Source organism: Aphelocoma coerulescens, chromosome 5, assembly GCF_041296385.1.
Source record: "Aphelocoma coerulescens isolate FSJ_1873_10779 chromosome 5, UR_Acoe_1.0, whole genome shotgun sequence".
NCBI lineage: Eukaryota > Metazoa > Chordata > Aves > Passeriformes > Corvidae > Aphelocoma > Aphelocoma coerulescens.
Genome location: NC_091019.1, coordinates 33474422 through 33499267, shown reverse-complemented (window position 1 = coordinate 33499267; position 24846 = coordinate 33474422). Strand labels below are relative to the sequence as shown.

Here is a 24846-nt window from a genome sequence, read left to right as displayed (position 1 = left end):
AAAGCATTAAAACAGCTGGGACACAGACACATCAGCAGTTCTAGTCTTCGTACATAGCCACTCCTAATATGTCTGCATAAACTTATAAGAGGACTATTTGCTTCCATTTCTAGGCTGAGCAAAATGGGAAGAAGCCATGACAACAAGCAATATTGGAGAACCCTAGAAGCTGAAGTGCTGTGCTCAGACATCTTGTCCCCAACAGGGCACCCCTCCACTCTGCTCAACAGCTGAGGTAGGATTAGTTAAGGAGGCCAAAGGGAGGACATGGAGATGGCTGCAAAGCATACCCTCAGGTCAGAGTTCCCCAGAAACAAACAGCTTGAGCACCCCCCTCGTTATGCACCAGAGAGCTTCACTGTAAACACACCCTCTACTGAGGCAGAGAGCAGTAATATAAACCAGATGCTGTAGGGAATTTTTTCCCTCTTCGTCTGCACTAAATTTAAATACTGAGTTCTTCTTTTGCCAATTTATTCTTAAAGGGCCTGTATGCTGTTCTTCATCTCTATCCCATTTGCCTGAACTTAACAGAGAACTCAGTAGCCCTCCATGCACTTCGACCACCCCAAGAAACACGTGTTCTTCACCAAGACTTGAAGGCTGAGACCTGGCTTTCCAACTACTGGGCCAGGAGCCCTCACAGCTTCACCTTTCCACCTGAGAACAAATGGAATCTTGCAGCTGAAACTATGGCCCTAGAAAAGCTTCCTCCTCCTTGAGATAAATTGTACTTCAGGTCTTTATCTCTGAAGACTCATGTGGTAGACTCAACACAGGAGCTTAATTCCCACTTAGACAAAGTGTTTTGCACTTGCTTTCAAAAACTGTGCCAGACCTGATGAACACAAAGAAAGCTCCACCAAGAAGCTAGTTTAACTGCAGTGCCAAGGGCAATCCACCAGCCTTCTAGCCATGTGACCAAAATGGGTATCCAACCATAGGCCTTCCCTCCCAGGCAAAGGAATGGAAATCCATTACTTCAGAACATACTGTCTCATGGCAAAAGGCAGGAGAGGACAACACCCAAAGAGTAGTGCCCCTCCATTTGCACTACCAGATGGCTGGCTCTCAGATGTGCTGGCTACCAAAGTACAGCTTAACTGACTGCACCTGCCACAGGCATTAAGTCAACACCACCTTCCTAGTGAAGGCTTTAAGTGGTCATGGCTAATCATTAATCATTAAGATGGAATCAAGTTGAAACATCACAGAAGCAGTGTCCCTGGCTCCTCTTCCCTTTGCTGGGCTATCAAAAACCCACAGCTGCTTTGGTTATCAGTAGAGCTTTTTTTCCAGGATGCTGCCTTAGCCACCGACCACTAAATATCAGCTGCCCTCGGCAACTCAAACAAATCAATAGTAACGAAATAGACAACGTGCCATTCTTGAAAGACGCAAAATAATGCTAGTGAACATTTTCCTACATACTGCTGTATTCAATTCTGATTGGTTTCAGCTCTTCTTGAAAAATAATGCCTCATCCCTTTGTCCCTCATGACTGGGACAAAGTCAAATATTAACCTATTCATTCTTTGATAGCAAGCCATTCAGCAAGCAGCAGTACTAATGAATTCTGGCTCCCTACACTGCCCCAAGTGTGCTGGTGTCTAGGTAAGGAACAAACCTATTTGGCTTGTCCCATTCTGCCACACGTCTAGAAATGAGATGCAGTTTGCACCTTTCCTCTTTGTTGCCCAACTTTTGACTTATTTTCCCCATTGACATAATTGAGTTTTCACAGGGAAACAGCTCTTCTGGAATAGGAACTAGCTAGAGGATGGAAAATGAAAGCATAAAGTGGCCAGTCTCCATTGTGGAGAGAACTAAGCAGAGGGTTACACAAAATGTCATACAAGCACAAATATCACCTGGTGTAATTACTAGTGATACAGAAAAAGAAGATGATCAGTAAGGTGTAAACATATTTTGGTTTATAAAGTCTAGCTGTGAAGAACTAGATTTAATCAAAGACATGTGAGTAACATAATGACCAAAGTCACTGGTGATAACTCCCCAAGGATTCTGCTGTATTGGAACTACACAAACATCTTACTATAACTCAAAATAAACTGGGACAAAACAGGGAAGCGCCACAAACTCATTCCCTTTACAAATGGCAATATCCGACACGTGAGACTGCAAGTACAGGTGAGGAAAGAACAGTATGAACAAGAATTTATGGACATCACAGTAAGAGCACTCTGCTCCATGCTGTACCTGCATGCAGAGCACAGTGAGGTCCTGAAGCTGCACAAGACAGCAGGAACAAAACATTTTTGTAAGCAAATGCCTTGAATCATCTGAGATGTTTAATGTACTTCTGTTTTACACTTCAGCAGTAAAGAGCTGGATAGAATGATGCAGCAATTGTTCCATATATTTACAGCAGATTTTATGTAGTTTGACTTAAATGAAGGTCAGATCTATATTCTGCAGCTTACAGTTAGTTTGCTTAGCTCTTTTAAGGCAATACAAAGGAAATCTCTCCTTTCCTGCCCCTCCCTTGCCACTCTTGGAAAAGACATTGTCAAGGTACAGAAATAATTGTGGAAACCTAGACTTTCTGTGGACATTATGGTTGCATATTAACTACCAGTGACAATACCAGCTCTGAGGGCAGCATGGGGAGGTGCCCTTCTCTCATACACAAAAGTGAAACCATTCAAAGAATGGGGTACTTTTTACCTTGTGTATTGCAAGTTTTGAAATAGTCTTACAAAGACACAAATTCTGGGTGGATATAAGAACTGGGCTACTTCAAAAAGTAGTGCTTCAGCACCCCCCATAAAACAGGGCATCAAAGCCAGTGTAAACCATCACATTATTTGCCTGTGAGTATGCATGCAATCATATCTCTAACCCATATCTTTCCTCAGATTTTTTTTTCCATTCTAGTAAGCTCTGATCTCATCTGAAATATATGCTCTTTTAGCTGTAAGGTCCCCAACTGGCATATGCTGCCTTTGAAACTCTCAGATGTGGCTCGACCACAGAAGCCCTCTGCGGTCTGGCTTGTCAGGAAGAACAAAGTACAAGGATGCCTGCCGCTTTATACTTGCAAACAGGTAGCTGGAACTACTACTTTTACCTAGGACAACAGGCACACCTTGTTTTCTGTGATGCACAGAAACATAGAATAGATTGGGTTGGAACAGACCTTAAATCTAGTCCACTCTCCCTGCAATGAGTAGGGACATCCTCAACTACATTAGGTTGCTCAGAGCCCCATCCAATCTGACTTTAAATGTTTCCAGGTGAATATTTCCATCCAACACCCCTCTGGGCAACCTGTTCCAGGGTTTCATCACCTTCATTGTAAAAACCTTCTTTCTTATATCTAATTTAAACTAACCCTCTTGCCTGCACTGTGAAGGCCCTGGAAGCTATGCAGGATGCCTGCTTACACACCTCCATTCCCTTGTCAGACACCATTTGCTTTCCACCAGCTGTGCAGCCTTTGGAAAAGCAGGTGCATCCAAGTAGCACTTTTCTTTTTTTTTTTAGAACAGTCTTTTTTATTAATATCAAGGAAAAGAGAGTCAGTAACAACAGCACAGGCTTCTCCAGTGTCTGCCAGCAGCACCTGCCTCCTCCAGCAGATCTGGAGAATCCCCAGGGCCTGTTTAACACTATGCTCATCAAGATGGTGATGAAGGAGACACAGAAGGGATCAACTGTAACAGCTACAGCACTGTTTCTGTAACAGAGCAACACACACCCCTTACTACCATGACTGAAACCCCACAGGTACAGCAGGGAATGAGGTTGGAGATGATCCCACTTCTGATGTGAACAATAAACATGAGGTCTCTGCTTCAGGAAAGGCAAATTATTTAGACAAGACATTTCATTTGAGGGTAGGATGAGGCATCAGGGATTCTATCTTTATTTGTAAGCTTGCAACAAGGAGTATTCCTAATAAGAGGACACAAAACCATACGGGGCAGACAGAATGACGTAACTGCAAGTCCAAAGCACAGCAAGTGGCACCAGTGCGCAGACCAGATTTGCTGAGACCCATCACAGTGACGGGTCCTCTCTCCACATGATGTCTGGTATCCTTCCATCAGAAGGGACAGGACTTGCAGAAATATCCTGGCCTCAGGTAGGAAGCAAATTTTAGAAAAAGGTAACACCTTGCTGAGAACAGTTTCCTGCATGGCCTGGTTCAAACATGGAAGCTTTCATATTGGAGAGCTTCTGCTTGAGCTCTGTTGTCACCCAAGAAAAACAGCGATTCCCCCAGCCACATGACCCACGTTTGAGACAGGCAAGGAAGAAAGGGCAGGTACTGAGGAGAGCATGCTCTGGTTCCAACTGAGCCCTGGCCTGTAAGGGCAATGGAAGTACTGTAAAACCTCACTACTGCAGCAGCAGGATACTGGGAAAAACAAAACCTCTGCTTCAAGACTGGGGAAGCAGTCTGGGCAGACTACTACTAGGCTGTACCTTGAGTAGTCCTTACATAACTTTTTTACCTTTTTTTTTTGCATAGAATTTAATAATAATCAAGTAAAAACTAGTCTGTAAGACATGTACCAAGCACCCTCTCACAGATAACCCCAGTAGAAAGGCTCCCACACACTCAGAGGCATATCACATGTGCCAGTTCAAGGTAGGTTTCTTTAGCCTTTAATCATTTCTCCCATTAATAAGTAACACCTAATGAAAGTGCACTTACCTTGACAGTATTTGTATTCTGATACCCAAATGCTACGCATATTCCTCTCCTAAGACAGTCTCTTGTTAAGATTACAGCAGCAAGGGCAGGAAACATGAACACAGACACTCCCTAACATAAATGCTTAAAGCAGTTGTTTAGCTTAGTACCGATTCCTTATTTTGGACTTTATGCCCAAAGGCTGCTGGATTAGCCCCCTTCATGGAGACTTTAAACCCAGCGTTCTCTATAATATGTGCACACCTATAAATGACAAAATTAAAGCCTACTTCACCGTAGATTCACCCTCCGGCTCCACAGCCAGTACTATTGAACAAGGACTTCTGCAGACACCACATGGCGTCACTCATCATTTTGCCCTGTCTTGCTCCGTACTTAAGAGAGGATGCACCAGTACCTCATTCACACTCGTACTTACATTGCCATCAGCCTTGGTGCAATCCCACAGAAGGGAAATCTCAAATACAGTATTGGTCATAGTCCTCTCAGGTACAGCCTATATTTTACAGGAAAACGAACGGTTTCGTGATGGAGAATGACTAAGACAACCAGCTTTCTTCAGTTACCGTGGCTGGATGGACACTGAAATTCTTCACTGCTGCCCAAGGATTGGTAGTAGAAGTTACCACCCCATCAAGCTTTTGACCCTGCTGCCTTGTATTGGTAAACTGCCTGCAAATATCTACTATACCCAGGTTAGCAAGAGCATAGGCAGACCTAAGGGATTAGACTGAACTTGCTTTGATATCTGTTCATAAATGCTCATATTCTTACGTGTTTGTGTAAGAAAATGCCAAATCACTTAGTCACAGATAACACATCAGAGTACAGCTCATCTCTCACAAAGAGTGCCTTCCATACTCACCATTCCTAATTTTGCTGTTGCCTGACAATTTTCCTTTGCAACAGTTGCTAAGCAAAACATTTGCAGTTCAGCTTAGTATCACAACTGACACATGACTACTGTCCTAATGGTTACACATAAGAAAATGCATGGCTGTTCAGTCTGGTTCAAACCAGAGAAATAGATAACTCAAATGGCAGGACATGCAGGTCATGTGCAGTCCTGATCACTGTCATCATGTGTGCTGTCTGTTTTCTCAAATAAAGAATCATCTGAGCGAGGCAAGGTACATGCAGATGACAGCAGTGTTAAGTTACCATATGGAAGTCAAATTACCTTGGTACAAACAGTCAAGGAACATTTACTGTTGCTTTTTTCAGAAAACCTAAAAACCTTATTCCAGAAATGTCCACACAATGTCTGTCAGTATCTAATGAAAATACATATCTTGCTAGCACCCTAAGCCATCCACCACAAGTTTTCTAGTTAGAGAAATTCGAGAGTATTTCTGGAAGTTCAAGTAGCTTTCTCTTTCTCTTACAGACAATTCAAGATAGACTCAATGTGCTATACTTTTAATATCTGTGGCTAAGAAACAGTACCATATGTTAGCAGCCATGCCAGCACTCAACATAATAGAAAGCAGGAATTCATGTCCTTTTCTCCTAAAGTACAAAGGAATAAAAAGTCACTGTGGTTGAGAAAGAAAAAGGAGGGTCCTTCTGACATTACTAGCAGACATATTGACAGGTTTATTTCAAGCTTGTGCTTAGATCAGAAAACCTCTTCTAATTCCCTTCAGCCCAAGAGTTTCCTAAGAAGGTAGATCCCAATAACAGGACTGTCGAGAAATTTTTTCCATTAGCATTGGCTTCATCACAGAGAAGGGGGGAAAAGGTACACCTCTTCATCCTTCCCCTCCCATGTTTAATTTGTACCAACTTTATCCATGGATGATGATGTGACTTTTCAGATAAGACAGAAAACGGGGGGGGCAGGGAGGGGGTGGAAAAAGACCTTTAGAAACATGGGGGAAAACAGACTTCTGCAATCTGTCTTCAGAAATGGCAGCAATGCAGGTTGCTGCCACGTGTTGAAGCTCTAAGGAGGTCAAAGCAGGTCTTTACAAATGAACTGCTACTACAGGGAAGAAGGGAAGGGAAGGGCCACATGTGTATGTGTATGGGCAGAGATGTTTTTGTTAGGAGAGAGAAAGAAACAGAGAGAACTGCCTTGTGCAGAAGGAGTAGTAGAAACGTAAATCACAACCTGCCTTGGCCCCATGGAAACTTGCTACAGTAATGCCCATGGTCATAGCAAGAATAAGGTATAGACTGTGCTGTGAAAATACACCTTTCCTCTTATCCAAAACCACACCTCAAAAACTAACGTGAATTTTGTACTTAGCTCTCCACCGCCACAGCTTGTACTCAGCACTGAAAAATATCCATCCAAACCCTTAAGCCAAGAGGCACAGTCTCATTTCCCCAACTATCACTGTCGAGCCAGTGCTCTAATCTCAGACCAGGGTAAGGCAAGAATCTCCGTTGGTAGGGATCAAGTTGTTATAGTGCAAGTTGATTCCTGGCAAAATTACCCTGGCTTCAAGCTTAGACTAAGATGAATGAAGTTCAGGCCAATCCAGTCTTCATCATAAAACTGTTCACTTTCTGCTCTCCCCATAGCTCCCTTTGAAGGCTGCAGAGAGAACCACGTCTCTGCAAGAGAAATTATGGCAGACTGCATAGCTTCAGAGGAATACAAACCTGACACATATTGTTTCAGGGTCTCTGGTTAAGTGCTAATCATCTGGATTTGGATGCCAGTCCCGATTATGAGAAATATGTAGTAAACAGAATCGTGCCATGTGATATGCGGGCTTAACCCTCTTCCTGCTGGCAGCTGCACATCAGCACAAAGCTGCAGTGGGAACAGCGAAACAGTCTCCAAAACCCTACTGGTCTTTTGTCCTCAGCTTGGTGCTTGCTGCTGTCTCCTCTGATGAGCCACATCTACACAATAGAAGGTTGCAGAAGGATTTATGCAATTTTGACCATAACCAGCAGCCTGGAAGTCTGCTGTTTGGTGATCTCCCCTGCTCTGACCCAAGCACACGACTGGGCAATACTACATGCAGCTTCCCATGGAAAAGGCTATGGATAATTAAGATGCTGCAGTGAGAGGCTCAAGCTGATCTTGTCTGTGGGCCAGGAAGAAATAATCCCACTCCCAACAAGCTGAATAAACAACGGGTGGGCTTGAAGGGCAAGGATAGAGTTGTTCCAACCCTTTCCTCAGCAAGTAATCACGCAATTGTTACACACTACGGTAGGTGCTGGCCATCACCCAGGGACGCCACAGCTGCTACACAAGCATCTGGTACAGGGAATTGCTCGCTGTGCTCCCGCTCCAATTGCTGCCACACATCACGCAGCTATGATCACGCAACCTTACACCAGCACCCACCACAGGCTATGAACAGAAAGTGACCTGAACCAGCAGGCTAGAAGACAGTAAGTAAAGAATTTCAGTCCTCCTCTCCCGTGGGATTCTCTTGCCTCCCATGGGATCACATATCCTATCATCAAGGCACACAGGACCTAACCTTCACAACAGTCTTACTTCCTCTTATGCAGTCAGATAGCCACAGAACATTGTGCTTGTAAGAGAAATATTTTCTTCCTGCAGAAATCAGACAATCCAACTAAGAAAGTAGAGTTTTCACAGATTAAATTCAACTTGATACTTAACATGCCTAGTTATGCTTATTAGTGGCCCAGGACCTCCTCACATCCTACCTCCTACATCCTATGCAGCATACTGGTACTGCCAGAGGAAGTTAGTCATTTCCACATTAGACAGCCTCCCATGCCATGAGCCAGCCAGCTCATTTCTGCACACAGGTAAGGTATTGTTAAGTGAATTAGAATTTATTTCTTCCCTTCTCAGCTGCCAAAACTGTTAAGTCGTTTGCACTGCTTAGCAGGCTACTCTAGCACTTTTTTTCCCCTGATTTCCTGATGCTTAAGAACCCAACCCTGATAATTTAGAGCCTGTCTCCAGCTCTCTGTGTGGTTTCTCTGTATTTATGACTGCTGTAGGCTGAGGTCTACCCAGGAAAACAGTACAGAGCCCTGAAATGTTCACGCTGCTGACTTTGAATTACATTTGAAACAACAGTTAGCAGAGCAATAGATGTTCATATGAACAGTGACAGGGTAGCAAAAGCAGATCAGATCAGAGCACTATGCACTGGACAGGGGATAAAGAGCCAGGCACCCATCAGTGGAGCCACTAGAGCAAAGCATCTCCCTGCTGATAGGGAATTCCCACTGTAGCAGCAACCAGCCAAAAGGGAAGCACCAGCTCCCAGGCATGAGGGGCCAACCACCCATAGCACAACCCTGTGCTCCCCAAGCTCTCTACAGCAGCCTGGCCCCTCTTTAAAGATGGGGGATCAGGTACTGGTACCTGTTCATGGAAGAAGTCTGGTATTCTGCAAAGCAGCACGGCAAAGTCTTCAGGTTTTGAGCTTTCAGACTTGGAGGGCTGAAGACTGCACTTGCTGAGCAGCTTTGCTGCCTCAAAGCTTCAGCAACTGGGTTCATGTGAGCTGCACTGAGCTCTGGCACTCTCTGCAGGGCCTAAGAGGATGCAGTTAATGTTCCTGCATAGGCAACAGCAGCAGCTTCTTTTGCAGCTCAGCAGCTGCTGTGTAGCAGCTTTTAGACCAGCCATCAAGAACTCACTTCCAGAAGGCAGAAGACTGCACTGGACTTGAAACTGAGACAGATGCCAAATCCCAGTCCAGGACCAGTGCTTGGGGACCCAGGCAATGTGATGTTCAGAACACAGATGTGCCAGTATTTATTTCCACAGCAAAAACAGTCAAGATTGGGAAAGAGCTGGAGAGAGCCTAAGAAAAAAACATTCTCTTGCTGCTCCTTCACTGTTGAGAGCTATCTAGGTTCAACTCTTCTTCCTCTTATTGTTTTGGTAAATTAATTTTAACACCAATTAAGATTTTTCATCTGGCTCACAGTTCATGTCCACAAGTAGTAAATGTGGGAGCAATGCAGAGGCTGTGCCTTGCAAGGAAGGGAAGGAACAGCTATTTCTCAGGCAGCCATTGCTAGTTCAGCCCACTTACTGTGTCAAGCAGTAAGCACAGTCTCACTGCTTCCAACATGACTAACTTGTGTCAGGCAGATTTCCATTCCCCACTTAAAAACCTTTCCTCAATCTCAGATATCTCCCATGGCTAGAGGAGGGCAGCTTTTAAACTACATTCCTACCTATGGAGAGTTGGCGGGACACTTTATTCTTTTTACATGCAAACTAGAACTATCACCTGGTCCAAGGTACAAAAATTCAAGGAATTTGGGCAGGGCTTAAATAAAGAGGGGAAAGCATCACTTTGCTTTCCAACATAGCAACCTGGTACTCAGAAGCCTGGAACAAAGCACAAACCTCCAGCTCCTTTGGCTGCCAGGAGCCCCTCTCCATTTGCTGCAGCTCCAAAGGGACTGGTTTCATGGCTGACATTGACCACTTTATTGACAAGCTACCAGTAAAGTGGGCAGTCCCACTCTGAACTTACCCTTCACTTCCCCCACTCTGCTACCTCCTTCTTCTTTTAACCTTAGGCTCAGTAGCAATCGACTCTGATCTGGCTGAAAACTCACTTTTCCCTAACACATGCAGGTACTGATCAAGAGTGTGTCCAACTGAGAAAAAGTGACAGACAAGCACAGTCAGACTGGACTAAAGACTGTGAAACTGCATCTGGAGTGAGTCTTGTCCCAAGTAAATGGATGAAGGGAGAACACTGAGCACTTGCATATGCCAAAGTTAAATAAATTAGGTGCGAAACAAGATTTTGGCGAGTATTTGGAATCATCAGGGACTGTAAATTTGAATATACTTTATGTCATCTGGCAAACTCTCTGGAATTCGCTTTACAGACAGCAATTACACAATACATTTATTCACCCCTTTTGTAAGGCTGCAGAAGTAGCAAAGTTTACAAGCCAAAAAGCAGATAAGCACTATATAAAGTACATTAAGAGCTCTGGAGTGTATTATCCCCAATATACATATGTGAAATATTTGCCCACTAGTATCTTCTTGGGAGAGCAAAGCAAGCAGCAAATGGGGGGTAAATTAAATCCCAGTTAGCCTGACAGAAACAAGCATGTCAAGCTAATATTTGTATTCTGTTCTCTTCTACTAAGATCAGAAGGGTGATGGTTGTTCTGGGCACTGCAGCTTCATGGCAAATAAACACCCTTACAAAACTGTTTTAAGAGTTCACATGAGAAGAGGTCATAGGAGAACATGATCTACCAAGCCATCACACAGGAAGGTCAGAGTGGAACAGAAACCCGAGAGAGCTGTGCAGATACCTCCCTCTGCAATAGCATGAGGACAATACTCATTCCCAGAGGCATGCTTACCCAAAGGACACCTCTGACTGTGTACTTGTGTACACTGCTCCAGCACTGATGAAGAACTTTGCTCTTTGCCTAGAGACCTGCTTCTTTGGATGGGCTGTGCACCCTGAATACACACCTTCAATTCCCACAACCTGACTGTGCTCAGTACAAACACTCCTCTACCTCAAGCCTCCCCACTGCTGCCTCACTCAGAAGCAGAGCAGTGCTTGCTCAGGGGCTGCTGAAGCCCACTCCCAGTGGGGAGGGTGTTTCCAAATAACCTCTGAAGGACAGTGACACCACCAAAATAGTCTCTACATGAAAGAGATGAAGGTAATTATTAAAATCTTACTAACAAAAAGTTTCAAAAGCTCCTTCCAGCAGCACATCACTTTGTTAATGTATCAGACCATGAAAGCCAGCAACTCACCTAAGCAGAACAGCAATCTTCAATCCAAAGCATATGAGATCACTGAACACAATGGCAGAATAAGATGGGAACACATTTCCCTTCCCAGCGCCTGTTAACGAAGGTGAGGCAAGAAAAGAAAGGAAGAAGAGGAGGAGGTAGAATTTGGGATAGGGATTTATAGGTAGAAAAATATATCAAGGAGTACTATAAGATTGCTTTAAACTCAAAGCAAAATTTAACAAAAAATAGTAAGCTGTGATTTTATTCTCTGGTTAAACCCACATCAGAAACACACAACCAAATATTTCTGTACTACGCTCACAGAGTTGAAAGAGTGTGGAGAAAGGGTTATCTCTAATTTCAAGTTTGTAGCAACATACTAAAAGCAAACATCTGAAGCTAAACATTACAGAAATACAGAAGAACCACTTTGAAGTGGTCCATCACTAGACTTGGTCCTGAAGAGATACTTGGGAGCACTCAATCAAGCTGTACTTACAGTGGCTGCACCAGCACCTAAAACCAACACCAAGTCAAACACATGGTGGCAGTGCAAAAGAACATGGAATTGCAAATCATTTCTTTGATTCAAGTGCATTAGATGCAAGTATCACAAACAGGATGTACTGAAATCGGCACAAGTGGTCTTAAGGTAACATGTAAAAGCAACAAAAACCAAGATCCAATTAAAATCTGTTACCATCTTTGCAGCGCTTGTCGCCTTGCATCATCTGGGACCCACCACACTCAAAGATCAGAGTTCTGTGGTGCAGGGAGGTATACAAACACAGCAGAAACACGCTCCCTTCCCCAATTCCCTGCAGGATACAAGCCCAACAAGAGAGCACAGGAAGATGCAGGCAGTGCACAGGCAGAGGGCAAGGCAGCAGGCAGACTCTGCTCAGGCCAGCAGGCAGAGATCTTGGCACATCATGGTACCCACCATATAGATCTCTGGCCACTGGCGCTCCAGGACTTCTCCCCACCTTACTGACCACTCTGACCTATATGGCAACAAGTACATTTTCAACCTTTCACACAGCTCTAGGACAAGTTAAGTATACAGACAGCAGTAGTGGAGGCTGACAACATGCACAGGGTCCAAAGGAGTGAGAACATCTCTTCCCTCCTAGGCTAAATCCAGAGCACATTGAAGAAATTCATTCTCATCAGAGGTTGTTTTTCTCCATTTCATGTGCCAGGGGCCATGGTGCAGACCTGCCTCTAATGCCCAGCACTACACAGGAATAAAGCCTGGAGACACTGCACATTAACTGCTCAAGAGCAAAATGAAAAGCCTGCAAGGGGAGTAGGTTTTGGGTGGATGGGTTTTGTGTTATTTTGGGGGGTTTTTTTGAGGGTGGTGGCAGTAGTCATGTTTGGTTGTTGTGGTTTTTTTTAAAAACCTCCTCCTTAGGCCAGAAAGACTTTTCATTTTTCTGACCCCATCACAGGCCAAATATTGCCAACAAATAGCCTCCTCAGCTGCCGAGTACAGCACACCTGCCAAGTCATGGCTGGCAGCTGGGAAACGAAGTATTTTACCACTGCACAGCCTTTGCTTGCTGTACTTGTATGTACTCACCTACCCTCACTCCTCCTCTCCAACAGGGCCCTCCATTTCAAAAGCTGCCCACACTTGATCCTCACCATGGCCCTCCTCCTCCCCAAGAAGGAAGAGCTCAAGTTACAACAGGCTTCATCTCAGGACATAAACATGAGGAAACAGAACAAAGGCCAGAGACAAGCATACTGGCACTGCTCTCCTGTCAGGGTATAAAGGGGAGAGCAGGTGAAGCCCTAAGGAAAGCTCTCTCATTGCTCCCAAGAGGAAAACTGGCTGAAGAGTGCAGTGAGGGATGTGTCTGCCTGGAAACCCCAAGTCCTACAGGAATGAATGTGCAGGGCCAGGAGCTAAAGTCCCTTGGCCTTGCCTATGAAGTTAGTGATTTGGCAGGTGGAGGGAGAGCACATGCATCACACACTGGGACAAGAGGATACCCTGACAGCAAGAAGACATTGAGCCTGCTGCGACAGTGATTTTCTAGCCTATATAAACCAAACGTTAAGTACTAATACATCACACCTTCAATGCCACCAGCTGCCCTGAAAGTTCCACCCAAAGCCACTGTCTTTTGCCACAGCTTGCAAAAAGAAGGCTCCTTTTTGACAGCAGATCACCACCTAAGCTAGGCACAGCATCTCACATCCATGGGGCTCTGAGGCATCATCCTGCTGTGGAAAGGCCACACGGCGCCAGCTGGGGCTTGGCACAAGAGGCAATGTGGCAGCTGTGCCAGGCTTGCCCTGTGTCCCCTGTACCCACCCCTGAGCCATCAGCAGTAACTACCTCTCACAGGACTGCAGGCAGAAGTTGTTCCAAGCTCTGCAATCAGAGGATATTCCACTTCAAGTGCTTTAGTTACTGTAAGCAGTTCACTAATTACAGTAGTAATGACTGGATTATGGCCAGTTAACAGCTTTAAAGAAACAAGCCATTATAGGAGGGGGAGGGAAATACTCCTCTGAGTTTAGGATAGAAACAGATTTCAGCAGTTCACCCTGTAGGAGGCCGTTAGTAGCTGGCTGGGTCAGACTACTTGCAACATGCTGCAACAGCAAGGTGTAATGTGTCACTAAATGATACGTTGGCACATGAAAATTATCAGTGTTGGAGGAGGTGTGTTTGCAGGAACAGAAGGTCTTCTGTTAGTGCACTGATCCCGTCAGCTCCAAAACTTCTCCATGACTGGACCCAAAAGACATGGTGCAGGCAGGTGTGTGCATGCTAAGTTACTGACAGGGTATCATGCCTGAGATGCTTTGTTTCAGCATGGAAGCCCTGAACACAGGCCTTTTGGAAAGTCTTAACAGAGACCTGCTAGCTTGAACCAAGCAACTGAATGCAATCACCCACACTACCAAAAGCCAAAGGCACTTACCAAAAAGAGCAGAAATTTCTTTTCACTAGCAGTTGTTGCCAGCATTGGGAGGACCAAAAATCCATACAAGTAACAGGAAGGGAGGCTCCCTCCACACCTGCTGACACATACGCCTCCTTGCTCTTTCACAGTCCGACTACAGAGCAGTCTACAGAAAAAAAACTGGACCAATGGATCCCTGCAAGAAGTCCTATCCCAATGGAGAGACTGCAACGAGAAGGACTGCCAGCTCTGGAAGATGAAGTTTTTTTGTGGCCATGCCTTTTCTGAGAAGGGCAAGAAGACTCCCAGTAAGGGAGTAAGGCAAGACTACCAGACACACAGCCTCTCCACCTTGAAGGGCACCTTCCACAAAAGAGGAAAGCAATATCCTACTTTACAGAAGAAGTCCCCAGTGTGTTGAAATCACAATGAAGGCAACAATACTCATTCACAGGTGACTACCCTGATGGTAGTGCCAGCAGTATGGCATGGCCCTGTGGGTCAGGTAGCCCTGCCTAGCCAAGAAAAGCCAATCTCTTGCACCACCACCAGCCACTTTTACATGTCTCCTCTCCCTAGGAAAAGCAGGTCTCTACACCTCTTGCTAGCCCTCACCCACAACAGCCAGCCCTCAGTAGTGATACACCACCACTGTACCCCCTGCACAAGCTCTTCAGTCATTCCCCTTGCCCCCCTCAGCAGTATTTTGCTTTGCTTGGCCTCCTTGTTCTCTTTTCCTTTCAGAGGTCTTCAGCTGAGGACTGGCAGAAACTGAGCTTGGTATCGCTGGCTGGAGGGCGAGGATTTCTGGCAAGAAAACCAGTGGATCTGGGCATCTTGCCCAGAGTGAGTTCACACTTGGCTCACCACAGCTGGAAATAGTCTCATCTCTGGCCAGAGTTCCCCAACGGCTCAACAAAACCCTTGGGAAACAGCAAGCTTCCACACGCTGACCATTTTAAAACAGACTGAAACACTGGTGTTCATGACTGTACTCCCCCGCTGCTCCCAGCCAGCCTTCACTGCACAGTGCAGCCGCCTGCAAGGGCCACTGCCAAAGGGTGCCTGATGAGCAAGCACTGACGAAGCACAGGGCCTCTCACTCTGTGTACAGAACCAGGTGGGGCCAAGGCCCATGCTTCCTGTGGAGATGCTCCTCTTGTACAGCAACACCACAAGCAGGGCTAGAGGGAAGGCAGAGGCTTGAACAAACATACCCCCAACACTCCTCTTACTACCACATGCCTGCATCTGGGCTACTGCTCTCCCCTGTTTCCTAAGTGGGAGATGTCCACATCTCGCAAACCGGGTAAGACATGTAGGAAACTCACCCGGAACCACACATATGCTTAAAAATTTGGAACTGATTTTGGCTGCAGTCAAAGTTTTCCTCAGAAAATTAAGTATTTTCTGTTGAGATAAAGCCTGGCATAGATATGGTCTAAACAGCTTTAAACAGCCTCCTTTTTTTGGCATTGTTTAGCAGTTAAGAAATCAGCTTGCTTTTTTTTTACCCATGGAGTCAAATTTTACAGTTTTCTTGGGGATAATACATTTAAGTAGCAGAACTAATTTACCATGTACTGAAGGGTAGATTTAAATAAAGTGAGGGGGATTACAGGTAAGTAAGCACTTGGGTAGCAAAAAAAACTTGGCTGCTGCAGAGCCACGGAATCTGGCCAGGAAACAGGTCTCTAGGATGTACACATCATTTTCCATGATGAAGAAAAGAGCACTCAGCTGGGATGCAGAGACCATACATGGTTCTCTCACTCTCTCTCATCTCTCGGAGGCCTTTATGGGCTAGCTCCTGCAGTGAAGATGTAAGAGCACAACTTCCATTTACAGCAGCAGTGAAGTTCAAATGCTTAGCATCATATGCTGCAGTGAGGAGTAGAAAGTACCCTGGCTGCCTGATCCAGAGGACATGGAAAGCAGAAGTCCTTCCTCCACTGCCAATTGGCCTTGGTTCAGCACCTCTGTAGGACATGAGAGTCATCCTCCGCATTATAAAAGGAAACATTAGTATTCTGTGCGAAATTTCTCCAGCCATCCAGCACTGTGCTCATGGAAGGAGCAGAGCAAACCAGTTGCCCAACCACGCTATGCTATGTGACACATACAAGATTTCACATGGGTCCCTCTGAAAAATGAGGGCCGTGCACAGGACACATGAGCAGAGCCCACCTGTGCTATTCTGAAGGGCGAGTCCTACACTGCAGCAGTGCACAATCACTGCCAAGTCAAGCAGACTGCCAAAGAAGCAATCAGCTGATCCATCAAGTCATCCCTGCCGTCACACTGACCACATAAGCTATCTAGGAGGATATGGAAAAAGTTGCTGCTTAGGAAGTCTGTCCTGCAGCCTCACATGCCTATCAACTATCCACCCTGGTGCTCCCAGTAAGCCCTGGATTGCTGGTATTCAGAGACCTACTTGAAACCCCTCCAATCTGACTGACAGACAGGTGATATGGAGACACACATTAGCGGTGTTCACTGCAGTGAGTGTAGCCAAGACACGGTCTTTTCACTTGCCAACACTTCCCATCTTGGCTCTAATACAGTAGAAAAATGACAGGTTTGCTGTCATTTCTCACCCCATAGGGTTGAACACATTTCCAGTCTACATAGATAGACTGACAAATGAAAGACTCATCTGGATGAAAGACCAAAATCCCCTGCTTATGCACGCATACGCGAGCCCTGCCAATGGGAGCTGTTTCAGAACACTGAAGGTTGAGAATGTCTCTGCAGAGTCTCATTCATGTTGTAGTGCTTCAAAGCAGCCATGGATTTGGAAGCAGAGTAAGAGAGGACAACTGCAGGTAAAAGCATGAGGACAGCAAGCTGCAGTATGTACGAGAGTTGACTTTCAAAGGTCCGACCCAGCCCTTAGCAGTAAGATATACTGATTGCCAGCTGAATGGCCAAGACACAATGACAGGAAATCAGCATGGAGAAAAAATGGTTCTGCTTTACTGCCTAATAGGGAACCAAGAGGTTAAACTGGCACCAGACCACACCACAAACATACCAAGTTCTGCTCTCATACAGTATGAAAGCAGGGAATGGCAATGGCAGGACGGGAACAGGAAGTAAGTTTTTTTTAAATTAATCGTATTAATGCTAGTGCTTGTATTCACCTAAGCATTTTTTGAATTGGCCCAGGAAGTCCCCAGTTCTGTCTCAGGGATCTGAGTGACTATTGGGAACCTGTATGTCACTCTCACGCACTGGGGTCAAAAAGAAGAGGTGGGTGGTTCTACAGACTTCAGTAGAAGGCTTCTCTGGCATGACTAACACCAGACAGACAGTACTGCTGCTGACAAGTCTATCTCACCACTCTTCACCAACTCCTCCCCACAGATTCAATCTCTGAGTAACATGCTTCAGCCTCAAAATCCCAGAGTTAGAGCAAATCCTATGCCTCTATGAATAAAAGGTGACTGCCTTTCTTGCTGAGGTTATGTTTTTCCCACCCTGGCAGTTGTGAAGCATGTTACACCTGCTTTTTCCCCCTTCAGGCACAGCTCACATATTGCTTTGATAGGATGAGAGGGTTTTATAGTGCTATAGAAGATGTGTAGAAGTTGTGCTAAGCACATTTCTTATGATAACCATCATGCTTCCAACAGTCACATATGGCAAGAAATCAGTTTTATATTCTCATATGGAAGAGCAAACTAGTGCACTGCCTTCCATCCTCCTCAAACATAATTTCTTAGACTGTACAAAATACCTCAAAATCACAGCAATACATCCAGCAAGGCCCTGGGGCAGACACAACACATTAAAGTGAGACCAGTTCATTGTATGTCTTATTTTTACAGCTTCCCAATGTTTCCCCAGACAGTTCTCCAGCCTCTTTTCTATGTTGACTGCTTTCTGCACCTCATTGTCAGAAAGAGCACAGCCATTCTCCGATAGCGTAAGCGCACCCCAGAGAACAGCTTAAGTGTCAGGCACAACAGTGATAATCCACAGCCAGATGGAAAATGCTCTCAGTCCTTCACCAGCACAGCCATGCAAGTTTTCACCATCTCTGCCACTGCTGCTTGCGCCAACCTTAGTGGCACAATGCTTTTAGTGGATTCCAAGAGTTGCCACAGAAAAGCACACAGGCTCACAAGCTGGCTGGAGAGGCCACCTGAACCCTGTTCCTCCTCCACTTGACAATGTGTAAGAGCTGCACCTCTCACACAGCACACATGAGAAGACAAAGTGCCTACAGCAGGAGTAGCTGGGACTTCAGGGCTAGGAAGAACCTGTACCATTCACTGGGCCACCGCTGTAACATACACAGCTTCTAAAAACGTGATTCCAGCATTCATGAACACTTCTACTGAACAGGTTTACTGTCCCACATTCTCAGTTACCACCCAGTTATACTTGAATTATACACAGACAACACCATCTCATACAAAAGCGCATGCTTCCGAGGGACAAGTTCTCACCCCACACACAATAAAACTGGTTTCCAAACAGCTTCTACTTAAGGATGCCCTAAGGAGCATGCCACATGCTCCAAGCCATGAGCACTGCAAGCGGTCAGGGCAGGAAACAATGTTATCCTCTCTAGCCTTTGCACTTAATGCACTGAAAAAAATGTCATTACTAAATCACATGCACAAGAATTTAAACTGGTTGCCTGAAGCAGTCATCAAGAAATTCCCCAGACACACATACTTTACGTCACTGAGCTGGTAGCTGGATGCCTTTGAGGTGTTTCACCCTTCCCTAGAGGATTGGAAGGAAAAGTTCAGTACAGATTGGCGAGTACCATGTTCTCATAAACTGATCCTTGGGATCTGTTATACACTCCCCCTGAAAGAATCCTGCAGTCTCCTTTTTAACCCATGCCTGCTTCTTCCTTAACTCCCCCCTTTACACAGGATTTTGAATAGGAGGGTAAGTCACAGCAAAACACACATACCTCATTCATCATCCACCATGAAGTTATAATGAATAATAATGTTCTTGTTAAAAAAACCAAACACGCACATCCTGATGAAACCTGATCACAGAAAGTATCAGGCAGCTCCCACACTCCAGGACAAATAACTGATCTACAAAGCCAGATATTTCCAGAGCTCCCTACAGTAACTTTTGAGTTTAACGTTTTGAAAAGCAAGTATCTGGCAACAAGCTACCTATGTTAAACAACAAAAGTTTGATCTGAAAGATAGGAAATATATGGTGACCTATATTGCCTGCCTGTTTGACTGCAAAAGAGCAGCTGAGCAAGCAGCCTTACAAATTTCACCATTCTGCTTCTGTATCGATACTGGTCAGTACAAAACAAGGCACACAGAATACTCAGGTGCATCAGGGCCACCTTCCCTGTACCACACCCACACTGCAGAGACCATGCAAGGACCATCCCTTGCTATGACCCACACAGAGTACTATGCAGTGTCACAGCAGGAGCAAAGCAACCCAGTACAGTGCATTTATCAACAATGCACATTTATTTACCTCATGGCTGAATCTAAGAAGGCACTGAAAGAAATTTTAGCAAACTTCAGTTTAGGAGTGGTATCACACCTTTCTGTGGGTCCACAGCAGCCACCACAAGGGTAGCTTTCTGGAAGTCTAGATACCTTTCTCAAAATAGACCCTATCTGGACAAGAGAACACTCAATTCAAGTGAAAAGGAAGCTATGATTGTGGCTTTTACATTTTGTCAGAGAGAACAGTCACACTCGTACCACCTGATTGGAGCATGCTTACCAGCAGGCTTGGAGGTGGGGTGTTTCCATGACAGCCCTGTTTGATGGGTACTTTCTACCATTAATAACCCCACCTCAGAGAGGTGATTAGCACAGCAAAATTCAAATCAGAAGGGCAGTAAGGCCTGCTGCATGCAGACACAGTAGGGCCATGAGACCCATGGCTTCTTAGGTGACAGGATCACCCTTGTATTTATGTGTATCTTTACATGCAGTGCATTGCACAGAGTAGTGAGAGGGCTTTCAGGAGACCTGTGTAGGAGACTTGGGTTTCTAACAGGAAATTTCTGTAAGTTCATGAACAACTGTACATAGTAAGCACTTCTTTGGTGCAGAAAAGGTGCTCCCAAAGTCTGTGCTATCACTGCTTCTGCAGCACCATAAATCTGACCTGTGCAGTTCTCTAAGCCAGAGATACAATTTTCTGCCACACTGTCACAAAGATGCCAAAGCGGCAAGGCAGAGCAGCAGTGGATAAAGCACAAGGCACATTAATTCCATCAATTTGATTTTTGATTTTTTAAAAATAAAGACAAGCATTACTATCATTCCTTAGAGCATTAAAGTTGCATATGGCTGTCTTCTACACACTGCAAATGAACACTGCTTCCTACTCCTATTGTCAAGAAAGCAGCTGTCAGGTCAAAAAGCAATTTGGCATTTAAAGTTTCTCTGCCAGCTTTACAGTTGAGACAAGTTGCTTCAGGCCAGATTTTAAAATAAACCTTGAGCAATGAGCTCATTAAAAGAGAATGGCCGACATGAGAGCCAGATGTATGCAGGACCTGAAGGCTGACCCCTACCAGCACCCCCAAACAAAAGCCAGTTTCACCCCAGCATTATTCCTGACACTCAGGATACAGTGGCCACAGACTGCCCTTATCATTACCCTTCACCTCATCTGTGAAGATGAGCCAGGCATGCTGAGCACCAAGTGGCTCACCTAGTCCCTCACACCAAATCCAGCTCCTTCCCCAGCCTGTCAGGAGAAGTTTGAATGCTGCAGCTGGTAACATGTCATCAGCAGATAGAAATGTCCTTGTGGGCACAAGTGACAATCTCTTGGCCACTAAAGACCACGTGTGTACTTTTTACACGGCAAGCCTGTCTATATTGACAGCTAGGTGAGTCCATTGCAATGGCTTTACAGCAAGTTTTGCTTTGTAAATCTGGGAAACAGCAGGATCAATCTTGTTATGCCTTGGCTAGTGCTACTTTGAGGCTTGACTCCAGACAGAAGAAAAGAGAAGGCAGAGGAAAGAAAAGGCTGTTAGAAGAAACTGCTGAGATGAGTTCAACAGTTCAAACTACTGAGATGTAGTTCAAAGGAGAAAGTATTTTAATCTCCAGAAGAGACCCCCTGCTCCTGGCACAAAAGACTGTGCAGAGGCTTACATCAGGTGAAAAGTAGCTGAATTTGTTCTGCACAACAGGCTTTTTTTTTGCTGCTTAAGAATAGCAGTACTGTGACGAGCTCCTTAAAACTTCTTAGAGAGTCACTTTGGATAGACGTGAAAAATCGGCTTCACAGGAAAAGCTGCTTTCCTCCCAGGAACTGTCACTTTATCCAACTTTCACCCTCCACACATGAAATTCATTCTGCAGTTTGCCTATTCACCTATTTCAAAGCACCATCCCAGACAGCAAAGGTTGTAATGTCTGTCTCAGCACAGGTAGGAAATCTGCAAACCAGTTCCCAAGAGCTCAGCAAACTTGTCCTTATAATGCTCCTGTAGAGGCTGTTACTAAGATTGAGTAGATCTTCCCACTTCTGCCATGAGTTCTGCTGAGCTCATGCAGCCAGGTGAAGGGGAGCTGGACTTAATCCATACTTGAGTAACATTACTAGACTGCTCGTTTCCCAAGCCTCAGCTGTACAAAGCCTGGCAGAACTGCAATGAGGCACAGCTGTCCACAGCCTACAGAGCCTTACTGAGCCAGGACACAAGGGGCTGGGTTGGAAACAGCCAGCAAGACATGGACACTTCTTGCACAGACATTTGCTCACTGCATTACTGGCCATGCCACCACTTCAGACATGCTGTCCATGCTCCCAGAGAGGGCCCAAGAAACAAAGTTTCAAGTCTGCCTCACCAGCTGGCCTCAGTGTTATAAACAATAATGCCAATAATTCAGTAGAACTTAAATCAGACTGAGGTGTAGAAAAACCTAAAACATGTGAGTCAACAAGAAAAGACTGTGCCTGAAAAGAATCTACAGGAATATTCGGTAGGCATGAATCTCTCCTCTTCATCTCAGTAAGCTATTAGCTAACATGTACTGTACTGAACATTTAACTTTAATTACTGCAATGATTTCATTTCACAGGTAAGAAGGACTGACAGTTTTACTACACCTCACTTTGCAGGCTTTTGCTTGGTAGATACTGTTACCTCCCTACCTCAGAAGGAAGATCCCAACAGGGCTTTTGGTCACATTCAAACCCCCAGAAGAACGAGACTGTCCCTCAATATCTGCATCACCTGTCCAGGCTGGGGTCCAATCACCAATCCCTCTGAGGGGACATTAGCCTGATGGGCTGCAACTGGGAAGAGCCATCACTCCCAGACCTGATCTTCCTAACTACAGACACCAGCGGGGTGGGTCACCATGAAACTTTGAGCTTGCACCCACTGCAGAAGGGAACAGCTTCAGCTGTCCATCAGCAGGAAGAGAAACAATGAAGTGATCCCATCACCAGCGACAGACATTTAACTATATAGAGTCCTCCAGTCTAGCAAGCTGGAGAGTGACTCCCAGCACATCAAATTCAACTGGTAGCTGTCAACCGCCACAAGAAGTTGGCTTTGATTATGTTGAAACAGACGCATTCATTACTTGAAACTCCCTCTTGGCTTCTTCCCTCTGCACAAGTAACCCAAGTTAACAGAGCAGCTCTCTGTCACCCTCTTGTGATAGGACCAAGAGGACTTAAAATCTCCTGGACGGAGGCAATACTAAAAGAGCATGATATTTACAGCATGTACTACAACCTTGGGTTTGAGACTTCTTTTGAGTCCAAAGTTTCCACTCCTACGTCTGACAACCAAATCAGTGTCCCCCTACTTATAAAATATTTTATCCCACCCTGCACCATAAAAGGCAAAAAACCCCAGAGCATGACGATCATTTCCCTTCACAGCCTGTCAGCAAGGCTGGCGATCTTGCTCTGGGCCCCAATAGCTGTTTCTAGATGTGTTGGCCAGATACAGGCATAAGACTGGAAAAAGAGATTGCAGCCAGGCAGATCTTTTGAAAAGGAAGAAACTTTCCTCCTCAAAGGAATAGAGCTCTGACTTCCGATAAGCCATCCAGCACTCACAGCCCAGACCAAGATTGCATTCCTCAGTTTTCCTTTGCTGAAATATAACCTCACATACTATCAACTCTTTCTCCAGTAAATGCCCCTGCTTGTATACTTTAGTCCTCATGCTGTCTACTCTCAGCACTCAAGTCCTGAGCAAGGAAACCTCTGACAGGAGCTCTATAGCTATCACCTTCCATTAACTCATCAGACTCCTGGGGAAAACTTTCTCAGTGGGACCATTTCAGAGAGCTCTGAACAGGAAAACCTGAAAACCTTTGATCTGGAAGCAGAGGAGGGGAAGAGGAGAAGGGTTAAAGAGGAATAATCACCTTCTCACTGCTGTATTTTCCTTCCCAATTGTTCCCAGCTTCCTACAGAAAGCCCCGCACCTCAGGCTACATTATATATGTTAATAGATCATTTGTGCATAAAAAAGCAGTATCATCCCCTGTCTCACAGAAGGTCTGGGGTTCTTCTGCTTGTTCACAGCACGGGGAGTGCAAGGCACGATCCAAAACACGAACCCAGAGAAAATGAGGGACTGGCTGGGAAGCCGGTGGGAGCGTGCTGCACCCCCAAATGCCCCTGCCATGCCAGCATGAGTGGTGTTCCAAATTCTGCTTCACTGTTGTCTGATGGAGTGACTAAAACGGAAATGTTTCGGGGATTAGGATTCCTGAGTGATCTAATACAGGATGCTTTTGGTTTAAAGGAGGAGGGGAAAAAAAATTTAACTAGCGAGCAGCGAAGCTGGAGCTCCTCCTGAGATCCCCTCCCCACCGCCATCCTTTCGGTTTAAAAAGGGCCGAATGTTACCATTTTTGGACATAAGCTCCGCGCAAGCCCTGCCCTAAACCACACCATTCAAACCAGAAGCCAGTTACTGTCCCGCCGCCGGCCGGCGGGGCCGGAGCACGGGCGGTGGCGGGGGTGCGGGGGGGATGCGGAGGGGCCCTGCCACCGCCGTCCTCGCTCCGCCCGGGCGCACCTGCGGGCCGGGAGCCGGTGACCCGGCCGACATCTGTTGCTGCGGGGGACCCGCCGCAGCACCTCCTTCCCTCCCTCCCCGCCCCGCCATCACCTGCCCGCCCCGCCCGCCCCCGCGGCCCCGCCGCCTCGCCTCGCCCCGCCACGCCGCGCAGCGCAGCGCCAGCCCCCGGCCGGGCGCGCACCGGCCCCGCCGCAGCGGTGGAGGGGGCGGCGGGGCCGGGTTTCGGCAGCCCCACAGGATGTATGTATGCCAGGGAAGAGGACAAGAGTGTGCCCACCTTCCTCTGCTGCTTCTCCCAGGCTGGGTCGAGAAGCAGGTCCCGGTCCCAGTCCTCCTCCGGCTGCATGTAATCGTTGGTCTGCTGCGGGTCGTAGTGATCCATGGCTGCGGCCGCTGCTGCCCGTCCCGCCGCGTCGCGTCGCGTCGCGTCCCGCCGGTGCCGCTGCTCGCTGTGCCCGTACCGGCCCCGCGGCCGCTCAGCCCGAGCGCGCGGCGGCGGCGCCCGCTCCCACCTCTG

At 46.1% G+C, this 24846-nt stretch overlaps 1 protein-coding gene across 4 annotated transcripts in view; it reads right to left on the bottom strand.

Annotated features, from left to right (window-relative positions):
• The window catches only part of ACTN1 (actinin alpha 1), an 87160-nt gene extending 62314 nt beyond the window's left edge, over positions 1 to 24846 (bottom strand). For all 4 annotated transcript variants that reach the window (XM_069017623.1, XM_069017620.1, XM_069017621.1 and 1 more), the window contains exon 1: positions 24607 to 24846. In XM_069017623.1, the coding sequence (XP_068873724.1) occupies positions 24607 to 24711 (105 nt within the window). In that variant the 5' untranslated portion in view covers positions 24712 to 24846. The remainder of the gene's footprint in view (positions 1 to 24606) is intronic.